The sequence below is a fragment of the Phascolarctos cinereus genome, unplaced genomic scaffold, assembly GCF_003287225.1.
Source record: "Phascolarctos cinereus isolate Bilbo 61053 unplaced genomic scaffold, phaCin_HiC Scaffold_726;HRSCAF=1367, whole genome shotgun sequence".
NCBI classification, from domain to species: Eukaryota; Metazoa; Chordata; class Mammalia; order Diprotodontia; family Phascolarctidae; genus Phascolarctos; species Phascolarctos cinereus.
The window spans coordinates 278,518,155-278,536,201 of NW_027556098.1; the positions used below are offsets into that span (position 1 = coordinate 278,518,155).

At 36.4% G+C, this 18,047-nt stretch overlaps 1 protein-coding gene across 1 annotated transcript in view; it reads left to right on the plus strand.

Moving 5' to 3' along the window:
• LOC110218170 (N-acetylated-alpha-linked acidic dipeptidase 2) overlaps positions 1-18,047 on the plus strand; it is a 105,125-nt gene that overhangs the window by 24,773 nt on the left and 62,305 nt on the right. The window contains 5 exon segments of the mRNA XM_021000744.2: positions 715-808; positions 8,343-8,441; positions 15,364-15,449; positions 15,688-15,807; positions 16,116-16,198. Of these exon segments, the coding sequence (XP_020856403.1) occupies positions 715-808; positions 8,343-8,441; positions 15,364-15,449; positions 15,688-15,807; positions 16,116-16,198 (482 nt within the window).

The window sequence follows — 18,047 nt, forward strand, 5'->3', positions numbered from 1 at the left end:
GCCTTTTCTCCTCTTTCTTTCTGATTTATATTGGCCAAGTTCTATTTTCCCATCATTTGTTTTATGGCAGATGTTCCAAGCAGAAATTCAGAACTTCCCCAGGGAGTTAAATGATACAAATATCAAAAGAAAATTATGAAGAGTAAATAAATAAGTTGAATTTAAGCATATGTTTAAGAAATCTCATATAAATGTGAAAAAAGTTACAACTTTTTAGTTGTAGAAACTATGGATAGTATATAAGATATAATGATGATCGTATGTAGCAATGTAATAATAGGTGGGATGGGGTTTGGACTTGTTATTTCATTGGTCTAGGGAACTCCTGGATGAAGCAGCTCCCTCTTCCAATGTAGGGCAGATAGATGTGCCTAGAATACCGAGCAGCTAAGTGCCTTGCCCAGAGTCACAGAACCAATTTGTGTCAGAGGCAGGCCTTGAACCTAGATCTTTCCTAGTTCCAAGGCCATGTCTCTATCCATTATGCCACACTGCCTCTCATAATACAATAATGTGTGAGTAATGTCTACAAAAAATGTAAATGAACCTTACAAATTTTCTTTTCCTCATATCCAAAGGCTCTGGTGGTGGTAATGGTGGAAAATAAAAATCAATTATCTCTACATATTTTACCTTTAATTTGTGATGATCAAAATTTTAACTTTGTGAAATAGAAAATGGCATATTACTTAGAAAATGCACTTGATTTTTCAGAATACACCTTCAGGTATGCAGAAAATGAAGGAGTGGGAATCCCCCAAATACCAGTACATCCCATTGGATATCATGATGCAGAGATATTATTACGGTAAAGTCTTTGCTTGGATGCAAGATTAAGATATCTTGCTCCAAAAGACTGTTTCTTAATCTAAAAACTAATGTATATATTTTCTATTAAAAATAAAAAAAATAATTTTATGATTCAAGACTTTCTTTTAAAAATAGGGGATAAAAAAGAGGAGACATTTGGACAGTAGTTTTCTCTTTTGTAAAAGCATAAGTTGTATGGCATAGTGGATAGAGAGCTGGCTTGAAGCCAGGAAAAACTGGTTTCAAAGTACAGCCTTTGACACTTACTGGCTCTCAGTGCTCTAGATTGGTGGTGCTAAACTCAAAAAAAAAAATACAAACCAAAAAGCAGATCTCTGTAGGTTTCTGATTGTTCAACAAATTAACACTATCTATGTTGTGCTGCATTTTTATTTATTTTGTTAAACATTTCCCGATTACATTTTAATCTGGTTTGGCATATTTGACATTCCTCTGCTTTAGGCAATTCTTTAAGATTATAAACTGTAGACGAGCTGACTTGCATTGGTGGAGGGAATTTCTTTACCTGGGAGGTCCCTCTACCAGTGAAATCACAGGTCTAGCCTCATTGTATCTTTCTTTCTTCCTTCCTTCCTTCCTTCCTTCCTTTTTTTCTTGGAGTAAAAGAATAGATCCACTTAGTTGCTTAATAAAATGAAAGTTTGTTGTATTTTCTAAAAGGATACGTGAATAATACTAATCACTAAAGATTAAAATATCAAAAACCATTTCAAAAGCAGTTTTGCTATCCATTATATATTTGAACTCCAATAATCACTTCTCATCTGTCTATTTCCTATCTTTGCATATATTCTATTGGAGTTCAATTTTCATGGTTCTACCTGTCACCTGAAATCAGTATCTCTGGTTCTAACTCTTCTCCTGATATTCTTTTCTGCATTTGTGACTGAATTCATGATGGACAATTCTATTTTCATTTCTTGATATTATCCCAAAGTTAACCTATGTAAAACTAATCCCAGAGTCTCTCAACATTGTTTCCCCTTCTTGACTTAACTTAGTTCTGTTAATAATAAAACTGTAACGATAGTCAGCTGTATTTGATTCCTCCCTCTTATACATCCTCCACATCCAGTCCATTAACTAATTAATTTTGAGTCTTCCTTTACAGTATCTCTTACATCCGTTTTTTCCTTGTCATTCCCATTGCCACTACTCAAGCTTGGGCCCTTACTTCATGGCCTACTGCTTGTTTCAATTGCCTCCTAACTGGTCTTCCTATCACCAGCCTCTCATTCTTACATATTGCCACCAGCTTACTCTTCTTAAAATATTATTGTAATCATTCATTTAACAAATTTTCTTTAATAACATACAGGGTACTGTATGCTAGAGATATGCAGATAAAAATATCAGTCCCTTCATTAAGGGAACTTATATTTTATTGCCACAGGGTATGGCATATATACAGATAAATATAATACATGGTAGGGAAACATTGAAGGAATTCAGACAATATGTTTTCAGTATATTTAAGAAGAGAGAGAACATATTCATTTGGAGGAATCAGGGATGTTTATGTGGCAGCATCTGGACTTGAGCCATAGTGGCAGATAATTCTGAAAGGTGAAGATGAAGAGGGAATACATTCTAGGTATAGAGTATGGCATGTAAAGATGTACAGAGATATATAGTGGCATGTTAAGTCTGAGGAATATTTACTAGTCTGGTTTTACTGAAAGATAGCATGTATGAAGGAGGCCGAGAAAGTAAAATAAGTCTATATAGGTGAGTTGGAGCCAAATGCAGACAGCTTTAAAGTCTAAGCTAATTAATTTTACTTTATCCCAGAGTAGATGGAAGTACAAGAAGAACAGTGACAGGAGATAGACTTGTGTCTTAGGAAGGTTATTTTGGCAGCTTTTTGAACTATTATGGTGGCACTATTAGTAGAGGAAGGTGGGAGAGAGAGAGACAGAGAGAGAGAGAGGAGTCAAAGATGATTTTAACAGAAAGAGGGAGTTTTGAGAAGGGGAGAGTTTAGGGGGGAAATGATCATTTTCATGTTCATATTGAGTTTAAAGTAAGTCATTTAACTTTCCTGGGTCTCATTTTTCTCCTCTGTAAAATGAATGGTTTGGGCTGTATGGCCTCTACTAGTAAGTAGTAAGTCCTTACTAGCTTTACATCTATGATCCTACGTAGAAGGTGCCAGTGGGTCATCTAGGTGGAGATCTCCATTGGGCAGTTGGAGGTACCATTCTGGAGTTCTAAATTAGGATCAGATACATAGACTTGGGAATAATTGAACTGAAAGAGTTCATTGGAGAAGGATGCCTCCATTGAACTATAAGACACTATTCAAAATTCTGTCTCTAAACATCTTACTCTTCTTCCACTATAGAAATGATCCTTATCATCTGTGCAATTCATTTGACAAGTGATCATATATCATCTTGGTTGGAATGAACGTAATCTCTCTTCAACCCTACCTCTTAGAATTCTTGTCTTTAACATTCAGCGTGGGTGCTACTTTCTGCGGAACCTTCCCTGATATCTCTTATTCTCCCTCTGACTTAATTTGCCATGTATGATATTTTGGATCAATGAGTGAAACAGGATTTGCTACATGCCTATTAGAATTCTATTAGAGAAAGACCACATAGTGGGCAGGGAGGGATGATTTAGTCTATGAAGTCACAGAACTGGTGAGTAGAGGCCTATAGCAATTGTTTGATACATTTTTTCCAAAAATGGAAGCATTTATTTGATTACCGTTCTCAGAGCTAGCAGTGGAAAGGAGAGCAGGAGAGCACCAGGAAAAGTATGAATGTGTTCAGAGAGCAGTGTAGTTGGTGTTGGTTGGGACAGATAAGGAAACCTCTCATTAATGAAGAACTCGGAACCTAAGGCAGGAGCTGGAGGGCTGGGTTGATGGTGAAGATTAGAACCAAGAGTCATGGCATAATACCCGCACAACAGCCAGAAATACATGGTGTATATTTCTCCAGCCTCCTAGTAGAATGTAAGCTTTTGGAAGGCTATTCATTTTTGGTATTCTATGCACTGCGCCTAATACAGTGCCTTAGAAATAATAGATGCTTAATAAATATTTACAGAATCAAATTGTGACATATATTTAATTATGGTCTTGGATTATTTCAGTGGTTTTTGTGTTTACGTATTAAAAACAGGAAATACTGGCTGGACACTCACATACACATATGTAATATAAATGCACATACATGTATGTGTTTTAAAACACTTTGTAAACTTAAAAGTGCTATAAAATGGTAGTTATTATTATTGTTGTTACATTTATTTGTAATTCTCATAGCACAGTGGCTTGCCACTAGCAGATACCAGTAAATATTTGTTTTATTTAATCTTGAAAATAACAGTCACTCTGTATAAGATATTTTCATTGAAAGCTATAAACACTCCCAAGGAAATATTCCTTATTATGCTATGATAACAAAAAGTCCTAATATTTATATAGTGCTTTAGGACTTGCAAAACTAAGTGTGGAACATTACAATCTAAGAACTGAAACTGAGGATGACCCAAATGGTGATGAAGAAATATATGGTAAGCATGCAGCATGTCACAAACAAAAAATAACAAAGGAGAAATTGTAAATGATGTGGTGGTAGTGGTGATGGTGATGATGATAACTTCTCATATTTATATAGTAATTTAAGGTTTGCTTTAAATGTATTATCTCTTTTGATCTTTACAACAACACTGTGAATTAGTTGCTATTCCCATTTTACAGATGAGGAAATTGAGGCTTAGAGGTTGTGACTTGCTTAGGGCCACTCAGTTTGTAAGCATTCAGGCTGTGATTTGAATCTGGACTTCTTGGCTTTAATGTAATTATTTTTTTATTGTTCATTTGGTCATATGACCAGAGGGAGTGAAAACCCTTAGACTGATTTTCTGATGCATCTGTATTCTCATAGGATCCAGACAACTTCAGGAAGTTCCCACCATGTTGGGTGGCAAACTTATGGGAGTACATGGAGAGAGGTTAAACAAAATGCCAGCCTCAATGGGTTGCAATCTGAGTTGTTGGTGGGAACACCCTCATCATTGAAATGATAGATTAATTGGAATATTGGATTTCTTTCTAAAATAATATTCAGTGAAGAAAATTACCATTTCCACTTCATTAGCACTTCTACCATTTAGTAATCTCTTTTCCTTTGAGGTTCTTAACTGTGATAAATCACTCTATTCACATTCTAGGAGACTATTATCTACCAGCCCTGAGATCATTCTTCCTCCTTCATCAGGGTTTCAGTACCTAGTTCATAATCGTCCTCTTGACCCCATTCACTGCTCTTATAATTGAAGATTTCAGTGTAGATATTAATGTCCCATGAATCTTACTATTTTCCAATTCTTTAAGCTCCTTAACTCCTATGACTTGTACCTTCACTCCAACTCAGATAGTCATACATTTGATCCTCATCATCATCCACAATTCGGTCTACCTCCCAACTAAAAAACACTTAGATTTCTCTATCTGACCATGATGTCCTATTGTATGATCATAAATTTCAAATTGGATGGAATCTTCAAGGTTATCAAGTCCAATCTTCTCATTTTACAGATGAGAACATATTCCCTCTATTAGAACTGATTGCTGTTGGACATTCATTATTGAACTTGAGCATGATGAAAGTTTATGAACTTTTGTTAGGATGAGTATAGCCAATGACCTTTGAAAATCAAAAGAATCTAGCATTCTGTAAGCATTAGGTACAAGGTGAACCTGTAATTTAAATTCCTTGATATTTTATGTTTTCCCCCTTCAAGTCAAACAGTCTATTATAAAGGAAAGAGCTCTTGATTGCGAATGAAGAAAATTGGGCCCAAGTTCCCAGCGCAAGTGAAAACTTGCTGGGTTACCTTGGACAGGTTATTTCAACTTCCTGTATCTCAGTTTCCTTGTCTGTAAAAGTGAGATTTAACCATAAATTCTATCGGAGGACCTTTTCAGGTCTAGTTCTGTGATTCTTTCTTGATGCGTTTACAGAGACTCAAGACCTATCGCTTTAAGAAGATTCTTTTTATTTTAGGATTAAATTTTCTATCTCCCTTAAAGTTTTTTATTAGATGCATACAATAATCAAGGTACTCTGCAGACCCTAGAGATACAAAGGTGAAACCAAACACACCACACACCTCATGTGGTTAGGATACTGAATGGTGAAAAGACACAGGTAATGGAAAGACTTGTCTTTGTGGGCTTTTGCAGGAACATTATGCTCTGTATCTTGAAGTGATGAGGTAAGCTAGTTATAAGTGATTTCTATCTGTCACCTTCCCACTTTGGACACAGGGAGGGAAGGAGAAATATCAAGTTGGCTAATAACATAGTGAAGTACTAAAATCTTTTCATGCGGGAAACATCCTTATTATATGAGAATGAGCTTAGCTTTGTCAAATGGACCAATGAACTTGATCCAAAGAGGCCTGAGCAAAACAGATGAGTAATTAATAAAAGCAGCAGGTTTGGATTTTTCACGGGTGGAGATGCTGTTCTTTTCTGGGAGCTACAAGTAAAATGATCTAGAGGTAGTTGCAATGGGGAAAACCAAGTACTATGAGAACTTTGATGAGGAAAGAGTATTCAAGGAGGCTTCATGGAAGTAATGGCCACGTACTTTCCCTGAAAGAGGGGAAGGATTTCAAACACAGAACTTGGACGATGAGGGGCTGTGTGCATTCCAGTTACGGGGCACAGTGTGAACAAGAGCAAATGATACTGTGGGAAGAGACCTGGGTTCAAATCCTGCCTCTAAAACTTACTACCTGTATGACCTTAAATAAGTCTCTTAACCTTTTTGGTTTCTTCATCTATAAAATTATGGAGTTGGGTTGAATAACCTTTGAGTTCCTTTCCTGCTTTAGAATGTTGTTGATGATGATGTTGGTTATTGTGTTTGGGAGAACAGGGTGGGACAAGAAGAAGGGAAAATGGGTGGGTCAGTTTCTTTTAAAGGGTAAAATAAAGTGTGGGATAAAGCTAGAAATATGTGCTAGAGCCTTAAAAGACAGAGTTCCTTAAAAGTCAAATGAGGAATTTATACTTCAATTACATAAAATGGGGATACAACGAAGGATTTTGAGGAGAAGAGTGACATATGGGGGGGGGAGGTTAGTTTATTCATTGTAAAAATTATTTAGGCAGTGGTATGAAAGGTAGAGTAAGAGAGACCAAGGCTCTATGCTGGCCCACTTCTCTTTCTTGTTTGGTCATCTTGTCCTCTCTAGTGGCTTTATTGATAATGTCTCTTGCTTCCATCTCCTTTCCACTCACACGACCACCAACCTACTGTAGTTTAGGCCCTTGTCATTTCTTGCTTGATTATATCAGTAACCTCCTAATTCATGTGTAAACTTTCCCATATGTCCTTTCTCTAAATCATTCTCTGCATGGCTGCTCAAATAGCATTCCTTAGGGACAGATTGCTACCCTGCTCAAAATTCTTCAGTGGATAGCTATTACCTCTAGGACAAGAACTCTTCAGCCTGGCAGTTATTGCCCTCCTCAAATTTACTCTAACATACCTTTCCAACTTTATTTCATATTACTTCCTTTCATGTTATTTTCCATTAATGGTTCTCTCCTGAATTTGACATTCTGTCTCCTGACCCTTTGCAATTTTGTAAGCTCTTTCCCATACCTGGAATTCTTCGAATCTTTAACTTTTCTGTACCCTTTTTACCATAAAAGCTCTCCTGATTCCTCCAGGTTTTACTGTCTTCTTCCTCAGATTACTTCATATTTACCTCGTATATTTGTTGCATCCATGTTCTATTACAGGACACTGCATACAGTGCAAACTCCTTGAAGGGAAGGCATTATTACATTTTTGTCTTTGTTGTTCCAGTGTCTTGCAGAGTACCCTCATGCATAGTAGACACTGAATGAATAGAGATGTGTTGAGTTGAGGGGTCTATTACAAATAATCCAAGTAAGAGATGTTGAGGGCCTAAAACTTGTAGTGGCTTGAGAGAGAAGAAAAAGTAAGATTTAAGAAATAGTTGATGTATAATTTAGAAGAATAAAAGGATGCAGAAGTTAACCAAAAGGATGAGTTAAACATGACCTTGAAGTTTCTCTCATGGATTACAATAAAGACTCCTTTCCTTTAACTCCTTTACCTACTCAATAAGTAGCTGCCCAATATCTGCTATATACTTAATGGTCTCTGATCTGTGTCCAAAGTATTTTAGATTTAATGAGTCTTTGTGTTATCACCCAGAAAAAGAATGGGTGGTGGTGGGGTGGAGGGGTGGTACAGAGGGGAGAAAATGGAGAAATACTCTTCTGGTTTCCTAATCTATAAAATTGTGATGATAATATCTTTAGTGTCCCACAGTGCTATTTTGAGGGTCAAATGATATAATTTATGTAAATTATTTTTAAAATCTTAAGTCAGTATTTCAATGTGAGGAATTATTTTTTTTTATCACTATCATCACTGTGTATGACTCCATCTGAGAAGTTGTAAGTGCTCAACTTTTAATGTGTTTTATTTTTGTTCCTGTCTTAATAGCAGTATGGGAGGAATTGCACCACCAGATGACAGCTGGAAAGGAAATCTTAATGTACTTTATAATATTGGGCCTGGTTTTATAGGGAACTATTCCACCAGGTAGGTTTCAATGTAGTTTCCTCACCCTTAAAATAGGGATAATATGTTTACTGCCTATTCCTCAAAGTTGCTGTTATTATTAAATTATCTCATATATGTGAATATGCTTTCCTTAAGTACTACATACATGTAAGGCACATCCTTTTATCTGAGTTACCTGTCTTTGTTTCCAAAAGCATTCACTTCACTTTCTTAGTATTCCTTATTATACCAGTTCTTCAGCTTTTCTAGACTGTTGACTCCTACAGAATTAATAAACTCTGGATTGGGCCTGGTGTCAGGGCATAAGGACCGAATGAAGTTATGATAGCAAGAGGCCTAGTGTTCTGAGGCTCTCTCTCATCTTGACCAGAGTCTTAGTGGGCAGAGACCCGGTGTCTGGGTGCTCAACAGCTACAGAGGGCTGAGGTGTTGGCTTTTCTCATGTGATGTGTTGAAGCAGGATGGAGTAAGTTGGTTCCCACATGTGCCAATAGTTTTAGGCTTCCATATCTAGTCTGTGTGGGCTGAATGGTAATTGAGGACTGGAGTATTGTGACTCAATACAGAGTAGCTGCCAACTCTTGGGGAGTTTTTTCCAATGATGGCACAAAGGGGCCTCAAACTCGGGGTACCTAAATAGGGCAGCTCCACTCTAGAGTCCCTATCTGTGATAACGGTGTGTTGGTTATAATGTTATTGATTTTGCTCATTTGGTTTAATGAAGCAGGGTCAAAGTAGCATTTTAGGAAGTTGAGTCTAATATCAGTAGGCTATGGATTTCCATGTCTGCCAAATGATAAGGTTGGACTAGGTTTTTAAAAATCTCTTCTAGCTCTGAAATGCTGTGAATTGGAGGGGGAATATATTACAGGAATGCAAATTGAGATCTGACTAGATTTGTAATAGTAGGTGTCAGGGGGGTAAATTATGAAAAATTGAAAGGATGATAAGATTGGCAGGACTGGATTTGGACAGTGAAGGAAAAAAGCAAAACACTGAAGTTTTGAATCTAAGTAGCCAAGGAGTATGATGGAGCCGTTGATTAAGAAAGTAAAGTTGAGAGAAAGAGCTTGTTTGAGAGTAAACAGGATGAGTTCACGTTCTGAACAAGTTGAATTTGAAGTGATAGTAGCACATTCTACATTCTGGCAGGCCAATAGAATTTGGTGCTGGAGCACAGATGAGATAGAAAGGCGGGCAACATGGATAAACATCTTAAGAGACCTCCCAGTAATAACTTTGCATGAAAACCAAGCAAAAATGGAATTGAAGATTTTCTTAGACGCCTACTGCTTAATTTCTCTTAGGTACACAAGGCTTTCTTTTGACATCTGAGAAGGTGCTGTGAGCCTATCTACTTATTTTGATACTTTGGTAGACCTGTTCTTTTCCAGTATTTTCATGGCAACATAGGTACTCTCTTCATTGATACAGATCACAACCCATTTATTCCTTCTAGTCTTAGTCCTCATACTTGTCCATATTCTTCTTCACATCCTTCAGAGAGGATCTGCCCAACATCCTGAAGAACTTTACAATATCATTGGGTCCTTTACATGTTGTGAGTACTTCAGAGGCTTGTGGGCTATTTTACTGTTACTCTTTACCCCTGGTGAGAGATTGTAAGCTCCTTGAGGGCAGAGATTACTTAGTTTTTATCTCTGTATTCACAGTGTGTGGCAGATAGAAGGCCCTTAAGCAAAGATGGTTGATTAATTGATTTGTTGCCACATAACTGGCCCCTTCCTCCTTTTCCAATCCTAGAATTTCTTATACCACTTCTTGCATGTAGGTCTAAGAGTTATGGGAGCTGGGTTTTCTAAATGTGTCGATGGAGCCCCTGGTGTCTCAGATGGATGTGATCTAAGGTCTGATCTGGCCCACACCATTTCCAAGGAGACTTCCTTTCTTCCATTGTGAAGAATAGAAGGACTGTTCAGATACCACTGTAGTATCCTAGCTGTAGGAGGAGTAGGCAAGATTAAAGAAGGCAGGAGGTAGGGTGATCTCTCCTACCTCTATGAGGGCTATCAGTAAGTCACAAGCATTTGTTAATCATTTACTGTGTGCCTGGCTAAGCACTGGGAATACAAATACAAGTAGGAAGAATAGATAGTCCTCAAGGAGCTTACCTTCTGATGGGTGGAGACTATACATAAATGAAGCTGGAAATGGGTAGGAAATGAAGATAAAAGTACCTGGTGTAGAGGAAGTCTGAGATGCATCAATGTGTGAATTCCAGAGTGGAGAGAGCATCAGGATGAAAAAGTAGGTCATGGCGGAAGTACAGAATCCAGAGGAATGAGACATGGCTGGCCCAGACACTTGTTTTAAATGAAGGTTCTAGGAGGATCTATCCTATCAGAGGGAGAAGCAGATGTTAGGCTAGAATTATATTTAGCTGCAGCCCCTCAAATATCTTGAGTCCAGGTGTATGATTTGGGGCTCAGAAAGGAAAGAATTTCCCTAGTTTTACTCTTAAGAGGAAAGGTAGCCCTTATCTTACACTCACCAGCTTTCCAACCAAATGATAGATAGATAGATAGATTTGTGTGTGTATATACACACACATGCATATGCACATGTTTGTTGCATGTACACATACACATATGTGTTTATGTATGTTATATCATGTGTATACATGCGCATGTGTGTATACACAGACCTATAGACACACATACATGTATACATATGTATGTGCGTGCGCGCGCGCGCGCGCACACACACACACACACACACACACACACACACACATACACAGAGGAAGTATAGAACTGCCCCAAACTTGGGCAGAAGCAGGGTTACATTGATTTTATTGGAAATGTGCTGAAGCTGATTTGCATACACTGTTTTTCTACATTGCCCTTTGGTTCACCCACAGCTTTGTTTCCTTGGAAATTTTGGTATTCTAAGATTTAGAACCAAAAAGCATTGCAGTGAGAATGTAGTGCAGGGGTGTCAAACTCAGAAAGAAACGGGGCCACTAAACCAGGCATAAGGATCTTTGAGGGCTGCAGATTGACTTAGAAAACTACAGATTGAAATTGTCTGTATTCTGTTGTTATTCATTTTGTTAAATATTGTCCAATTACATTTTAATCTGTTTTCGAGCATCATTCAGGGGTGTTGTGGGCTATGCATTTGACACTTCTGGTGAAGTAGTTAGAGTTAGTAAGACAAGGGTTCAAAGTGCACTTCTGACACATACTGGCTATATGACTCTGGGCAAATCACTTAAATCAGTGCCCAGGTAACTTTTTAAGACTATGAGTAGCAAAGAGTTTCACCTTGCATCAGCATAATAAATATCTCACCTGGAAGCTTCCTCTATGGATGAAATCACAAGTCTGTTTTTTGTTTTGCTTTGTTCTTTAAAAGGTTGCCAAGAGAATATTTTTCGTGGCCAAGTGAGTCAAGACAAAATGAGTGCTAAGGCACACAACATGACTTAAGATCGCAGTTGTTAAGAGTGCTACATATTTCCAAAGTAAACCAGTTTGCTATTTACCACTTGTTAAAATCTGGGTCTAATTCCTTGTCCATCTTCAGAGCCTGTCCTGTATGTAGATCCCTACACACTAACTCAATGGATACTATTTACAAAGTGTTTAGCACTATGTCCACCTGTAGCAGGCACTATATAAATGCTTATTCTTACCTTGTCCTACCTTCAGGTCTTAATCTGGAAAATAAGCAATTTTCATCCATTTAATTTCTTTTTTTTATTATTTTGCCTGATTTAAGATAGGATTTTTCTTCTCTTTGATCCTTTGTTTCTTTTCTTTTATCTTCACCCCACTGAATGATAAATCTTGATATTCTCGTTTTTCTTACTAATCATAGCTCTATATTTGTTTTTTCAAATGTAGCATACTTTCCTGTGCTTTCTGTAACTGTGCTAAGCACTGGGATTCTTATGGAGAATTAATGAAAACATTTTAATCTGCTCTATCTCCTTATTTGGGTTATTTAATCTCTGTGTATTTGATGCCTTGATAAATGGAACTATCTTCTGATTGTTTTCTTATGAAGAAAGTTGCTGGCTAAATATTACATATGGATTCAGTCTGCCCTAATAAACTTGCATATGATCAGTTTTTATGGAAATGCTAGATGATATATTACACAATTTGGATATGCTAGTAATAGGGATATTCTGTCCTGTTTATCCTTCTGTGAGGTTTATGTAAATCCAAGAAGTACCACCGAGAGACATGTACCCAACAATTATTTTCTTACTATCTAAATCTTGTAATTTAATTTCCATTTCCTATGAGGAATAGGAGGTGGTGTTATGGAAGGAGAGAGAGGGAGGAAGAGAGGGGGAGAGAGGAAGGAGAGACAAATAGAGGCAGATAGAAAGAGTATATGTTAGAATTAAGAGTTTCAAAGGTAGTATGGCTCATAATGGATAGAGAGTTGGCCTCAAAGGCAGGAAGATTAGAGTTCAGCTTCTACCTCTGCCTCACCCTGGTTTTCTGACCTTGTTCAAGTCTGAATCTCTCAGTGCTCTGGCAATTCTCTAAGACTTATTGCAGAGAAGACACTGACCTGCCTTGGTACGGGGATTTTCTTCACTTTGGAATTTTCTGTATCAGTAAAACCACAGGGCTAATCTCTAGTCCTAATCTTATTGTATGCCTTTAATATAACTTCTTTCTGTCTTGTCTTACTTGACTTTACCAATTTTGTCTGAAATAGTTGCCATTTATATTTTTTTAAATTCAATTAAAGTATAAAAGCTTTTATTCCAGACCCAGCCTTTAATCCTGTATGAATCTTTATGTTTTAAGTTGTTTCTTGTATAAAACAAATCATTGAATATTGTTTCCATTTGTGGGTGAATTAATACAATTTATGTAAATTCATAATTTTTAATATTTAAATATTCACAATTTAAATGTTTTTTTCTGTTAAATCAGATAATTTTATTAATTTGAAAAAAAAAAAGAAATGGTACTAATATCTGAAATTTATATTGCTTAGAACTTGAGGCATTGCCTTATACCAATTAAGTTGGCTAAGGTTCCAAAAGATGAGAAGATTAATTTTTGAAGGGCTGTGCAAGACCAGGCATGCTAATTCACTGCTGGAGCTACACATTAGTTTTTAGCTATTCTAGAAAATAATTTAGAAGCACGCAAGTTAAAATTGTTCATACCCTTTGATTCAGAAACTTCACTATAAAGTTATTTACTGCAAGAAGAAATCTGTACAAAAATGTTATAATAGCATCTTTTATTATATCAAAAGGGGGGAAACAAAATATGTGCACAATGATAGGAGCAACTAAACAAATTATATGGCATGAATATTGCTGTGGAATAAGCAAAGTCAGTTAGGAAAAGTTCAGAGAAATATGTGATGACCTCTGTGAAGTGATAAAGAAAAAGTAGAGCTAAAAGAACAATTAGTAGACCAGTGTAAATTAAGTCAACATGAAGTGATAAGAAAACTGGCCAAATAGAGTAGTCAGTGAAAGTACCATGTTATCAAAGTGAAAGGACTTTTGCCTTTCCTTTCTGATGCAGCTTCAGTGTGGGTGATGATATATTGTTCTGGGTTTATGAGCAGGGCTGCCACTAGCACGATTTGACCTTTGTATAGGTCCAATGGAGCTGGCTAATAGGTTTGCCAAGTTTTAAATTTTACTGTGAGCATTTACACCTTAAACATAGACCACTGAGGCTTGATTTACCCATTGATTGTCTAGATTTCAGAAAGTGATGGAGAGGCAGCTAGGTGGCACAATGTGATAGAGCTCTGGTCTTGGAGTTGGGAGGACCTGAGTTCAAATGAGGCCTCAGACACTTGACACTTACTTAATAGCTGTGTGACCTTGGACAAGTCATTTAACCCTGATTGCCTTACCAAAAAAAAGCAACAACAACAAAAAAGTGATGGAAAAGTTGTTAAAACTGTGTCATACTTACCTTTTCCCTCCTAGAGAGTCAATTCCAGGGAGCAATTAAGCATTTACCATAATAACTCTAGCTGTATCAATCTTTCCATATAACTTATCTTGACTCCTTCTTTTGGATGTGACTTTCTCTCTGGTCACTCTTTCTGTGAGTGTGTTTTGTTTTGTTTTTTCCCCCTTTAAGCCCATAGGAAATAGAAAACAATTGGAAGAGAAAGTAGCCAAGGCTTACCTTCCATGCCAGTTCCAGATTGTCACAGCTTCCTCCAGTCAAAGCTGCTTAGTTAATTATCTGGCAAGATTGAGGTTTAAGTTTTTGTGCTCTGGGGAATTGGAAAATTGAATCAGTAATTTTTTTATATATAGCTGTCAGCCTCCAGCCAGTAGAATTGCTCTAGTGAATATTTATTACCATTTATGACATCTGTTTCACTCTTGTATTCATTCTCCCCACCCATTGTCTTTTTTCTGCTTTATTTAGGTGATTAAAAACACATTAGTAATACAATGGTTAACAAACTTTATCTTTAAAAACTTGAAATAAAAAAAAAAGAAATAGCAATAGGTTTAGGGAACAGACACTTGCTCTCTCAAGAAGGGAGAGATAGGGAGAGAGAAGGGGGGTGGGAGCTGATGTGCCAGCAGCCTTGGGTTTGCTTCTCTTGGTGATTTTAGTAAAAGACGTTCTCTTAGGTATGCTTTTGTGACCCCATGCCCAGGACTAGGAAAACTACTCTGAGTACGCTTTCTGCTTGTGCCACCAGGTGGTGCCCAAAGCTTGTTTTACTGGCCCATATCTCCAAACGGTCCTCCTTGTGCGAATCTGTTTTGAATCTCAGTTCAAGAATTCTTAGATCAAAGGTTCTTAACCTGGGGTGTATGGATAGATGTCAGGGGATCCATGAACTAGGATGAGAAAAAAATAAATAGAATATTAGACATTTAGTTTTCTACATATGGTTATAAAACTATTAGTCATAAAACCGTAAAATTTTCTCTTCATTCTTGTGTTATTGACAGGAAAGTCAGAATGCATGTTCACAACACCAATGAAATAACAAGGATTTACAATGTAATTGGAACCATCAGAGGATCCGTAGAACCAGGTGTGTTATTAACTTTTTCTTCAGATTCAATTTTTTCAGAGGTTTAGAGAACCAGGCAGGTAATATATTATCAGTAGTATGAAAATTGTTAAAATGTACACAATTAAGATAATGTTTCCTTTCTGTGTTGTATGTTTCTAATGTGGAAGAAAGATGGTTAGTAACTTAAATAATTAGATGGCTTAGCATATGCTTTTATATTCAGAATTATCACTTACTTAAATATATGTGTTTTCAGACAGGTATGTTATTCTTGGAGGTCATCGGGACTCTTGGGTATTTGGTGCCATCGACCCAACCACTGGGGCGGCTGTACTACAAGAGATTGTCCGGAGTTTTGGAAAAATGATGAGTGGAGGTAAACAAATGAAGTTTGGTGGGGGGGACACAGAATTATGAGAGTGACATATTTCATTTTCTTTTATTTTTAGGCATGATGTACTGGAAAAAGTGCTGGATTTTGTAGTCAGAGGACTTGGGTTCAAATCCCAGTTCTGCCACTCACTACCTTTGGGATGTTGGGCAAGTCACTTAACTTCTCTGGGTCTCAGTTTCCTCATTAGTAAAATGAGGAGGTTGGACTCAGTGCCCCCTAAGGGTCTTTCTAGCTGAAAGTCTTTGATCCTGTGATCTTATGTTTAATTTTAAATTAATGTGTAATTTCAGGCTGGAGACCAAAAAGAACTATTATTTTTGCTAGCTGGGATGCAGAAGAATTTGGATTGTTGGGTTCCACAGAATGGGCTGAGGTAAATAAAGAAGAGACCATTGTTGTCATTTCCTTTGGCAGCAATGAACAAATGTATGTATACCTAAGGAAACTTGCAAATAGCAACTATTGCCTATAAGGTTTTTAATTTCTAGAGTTGCTGAAGAAATTGTTTTCTGTACTCATATCTATTTATTTTGACAGCCTCTGACTAAAGTATTATGTAAAAAAGTGATGTATTTTTTGTTCAAATAATTTAGATTCTATCCAAACTTGTGAAAAATGAGATAAATCATCAACTTCAAAAAGAACAAAAAGCTATCAGGACTAGCTGAGCTACTTTGGACAAGTTAGTTTATTGGTATTCATTCTATATCTTGAGTTACAATTAGAGTTCTAAGAAAAATATGACATGGTTTCTCATATTGATCATTTTTTTTGACTGTAATATTAGCCTGAGGTTCATGGTAGCATTCTAACTGTAGCTGCTCCCTACTTTTAAAAATAGATTTATACATGTATGTTTAAACTCTTTAAAACTGAGTTACATTTTTCCATTGACTCATACTATAATAGGAAGAGAAATGCTTTGTTCTTACTTGTCATAGTTCTTTAGTTGGTGGTGTCAGCTAATGCTTTAGCTGTAAATTCCTTTGTCCTTAGATTCTACTATAGTTAGTGATTTGTGAATACTAAAAGTAACTATATGGTCTTGATTTTTAAAGAAATCCTTTTGTAAAGTGAAGGGAACTTTTATAATACTATTGATTGTCCCCATTGGATATATTTTCAAATTCTAGATATCCATATATTGAGTTTTCTTAAATCAGGACATACCTGTATTGCCATATAGCTTTCTTTTTTTTTTAAACCAAAATGTCAATTTACACCATTATACCCCCATTGAAAGTTATAATAATAATACCAGAAACAAATTTAAATCAGGCTCTGCTAATAGATTTAAAAAACATATCTGTATCTAGACTATGCCGCTTAATTCTTCTGTTACCTTAAATGAGTCACAGCTCTTCTGAGTCCCATTTTCCTCTTCAGTAAAATGAGGAGGTTAGATTAAAGATCCATTTCAGCTCTAAATCTCACTTCTGTTTAAAGGAATGTTAACCATAATTGCTGATGGAGGTCTTGGCTTCTTCTTGACCTTTGGAGTACTGAACTTTAAATATGTGTGTGTGTGTGTGTGTGTGTGTGTGTGTGTGTGTGTGTAAAAGAAAAGAAATTATGTAAACATTATGTAAACAGAAAAAAGCAAAAAAAAACCCCACAATTTTTAGGACCATTATGTGGAAGAGTAATTCTAGTTCATTTGTGTAGTTTCAATGGTCAAATCAAGGAATGGAAGATTATTGAGTGGCAGGTTTTGTTTAGCTCAATATAAGAAAAAAAAAATTAGCAATGCTTTCTGAAAATAGAATGGACTGTCTCATAAGAATTACAGTCACTAAAGGTGGCTCCCAGTTGCTTTTTTCTCCTGGGTGTAAATTGCTCTTAATAATTCAATTCACTTGAATTAAATTCAAAAACACAGAAAGCACCTTCGGTGCAGTATACTAGGCACTATGGATAAGAAGATGAAAAACAATACATTCCCTGCCTTTAAGGAGCTGACAATCTAGTCAGAAGATATAACATGTATATATTTAACCATTTTATAGTTAATAATGGGGTTGATAAGAGGAATCAGAGAGAACATAAAAAATAAAAATATTCATATATAAATTGTTATACAGTTTTTAATAGGGTTGGTCCACATAGAAGAGATTAGAAAGAATGTAATATAGAATAACGAAAATATTCATTCTTAGAGTCTTTTTTTTACTTTATGTATCATTTGTACTATGTTCTAGATACTGTGATTAATTAATACGTAC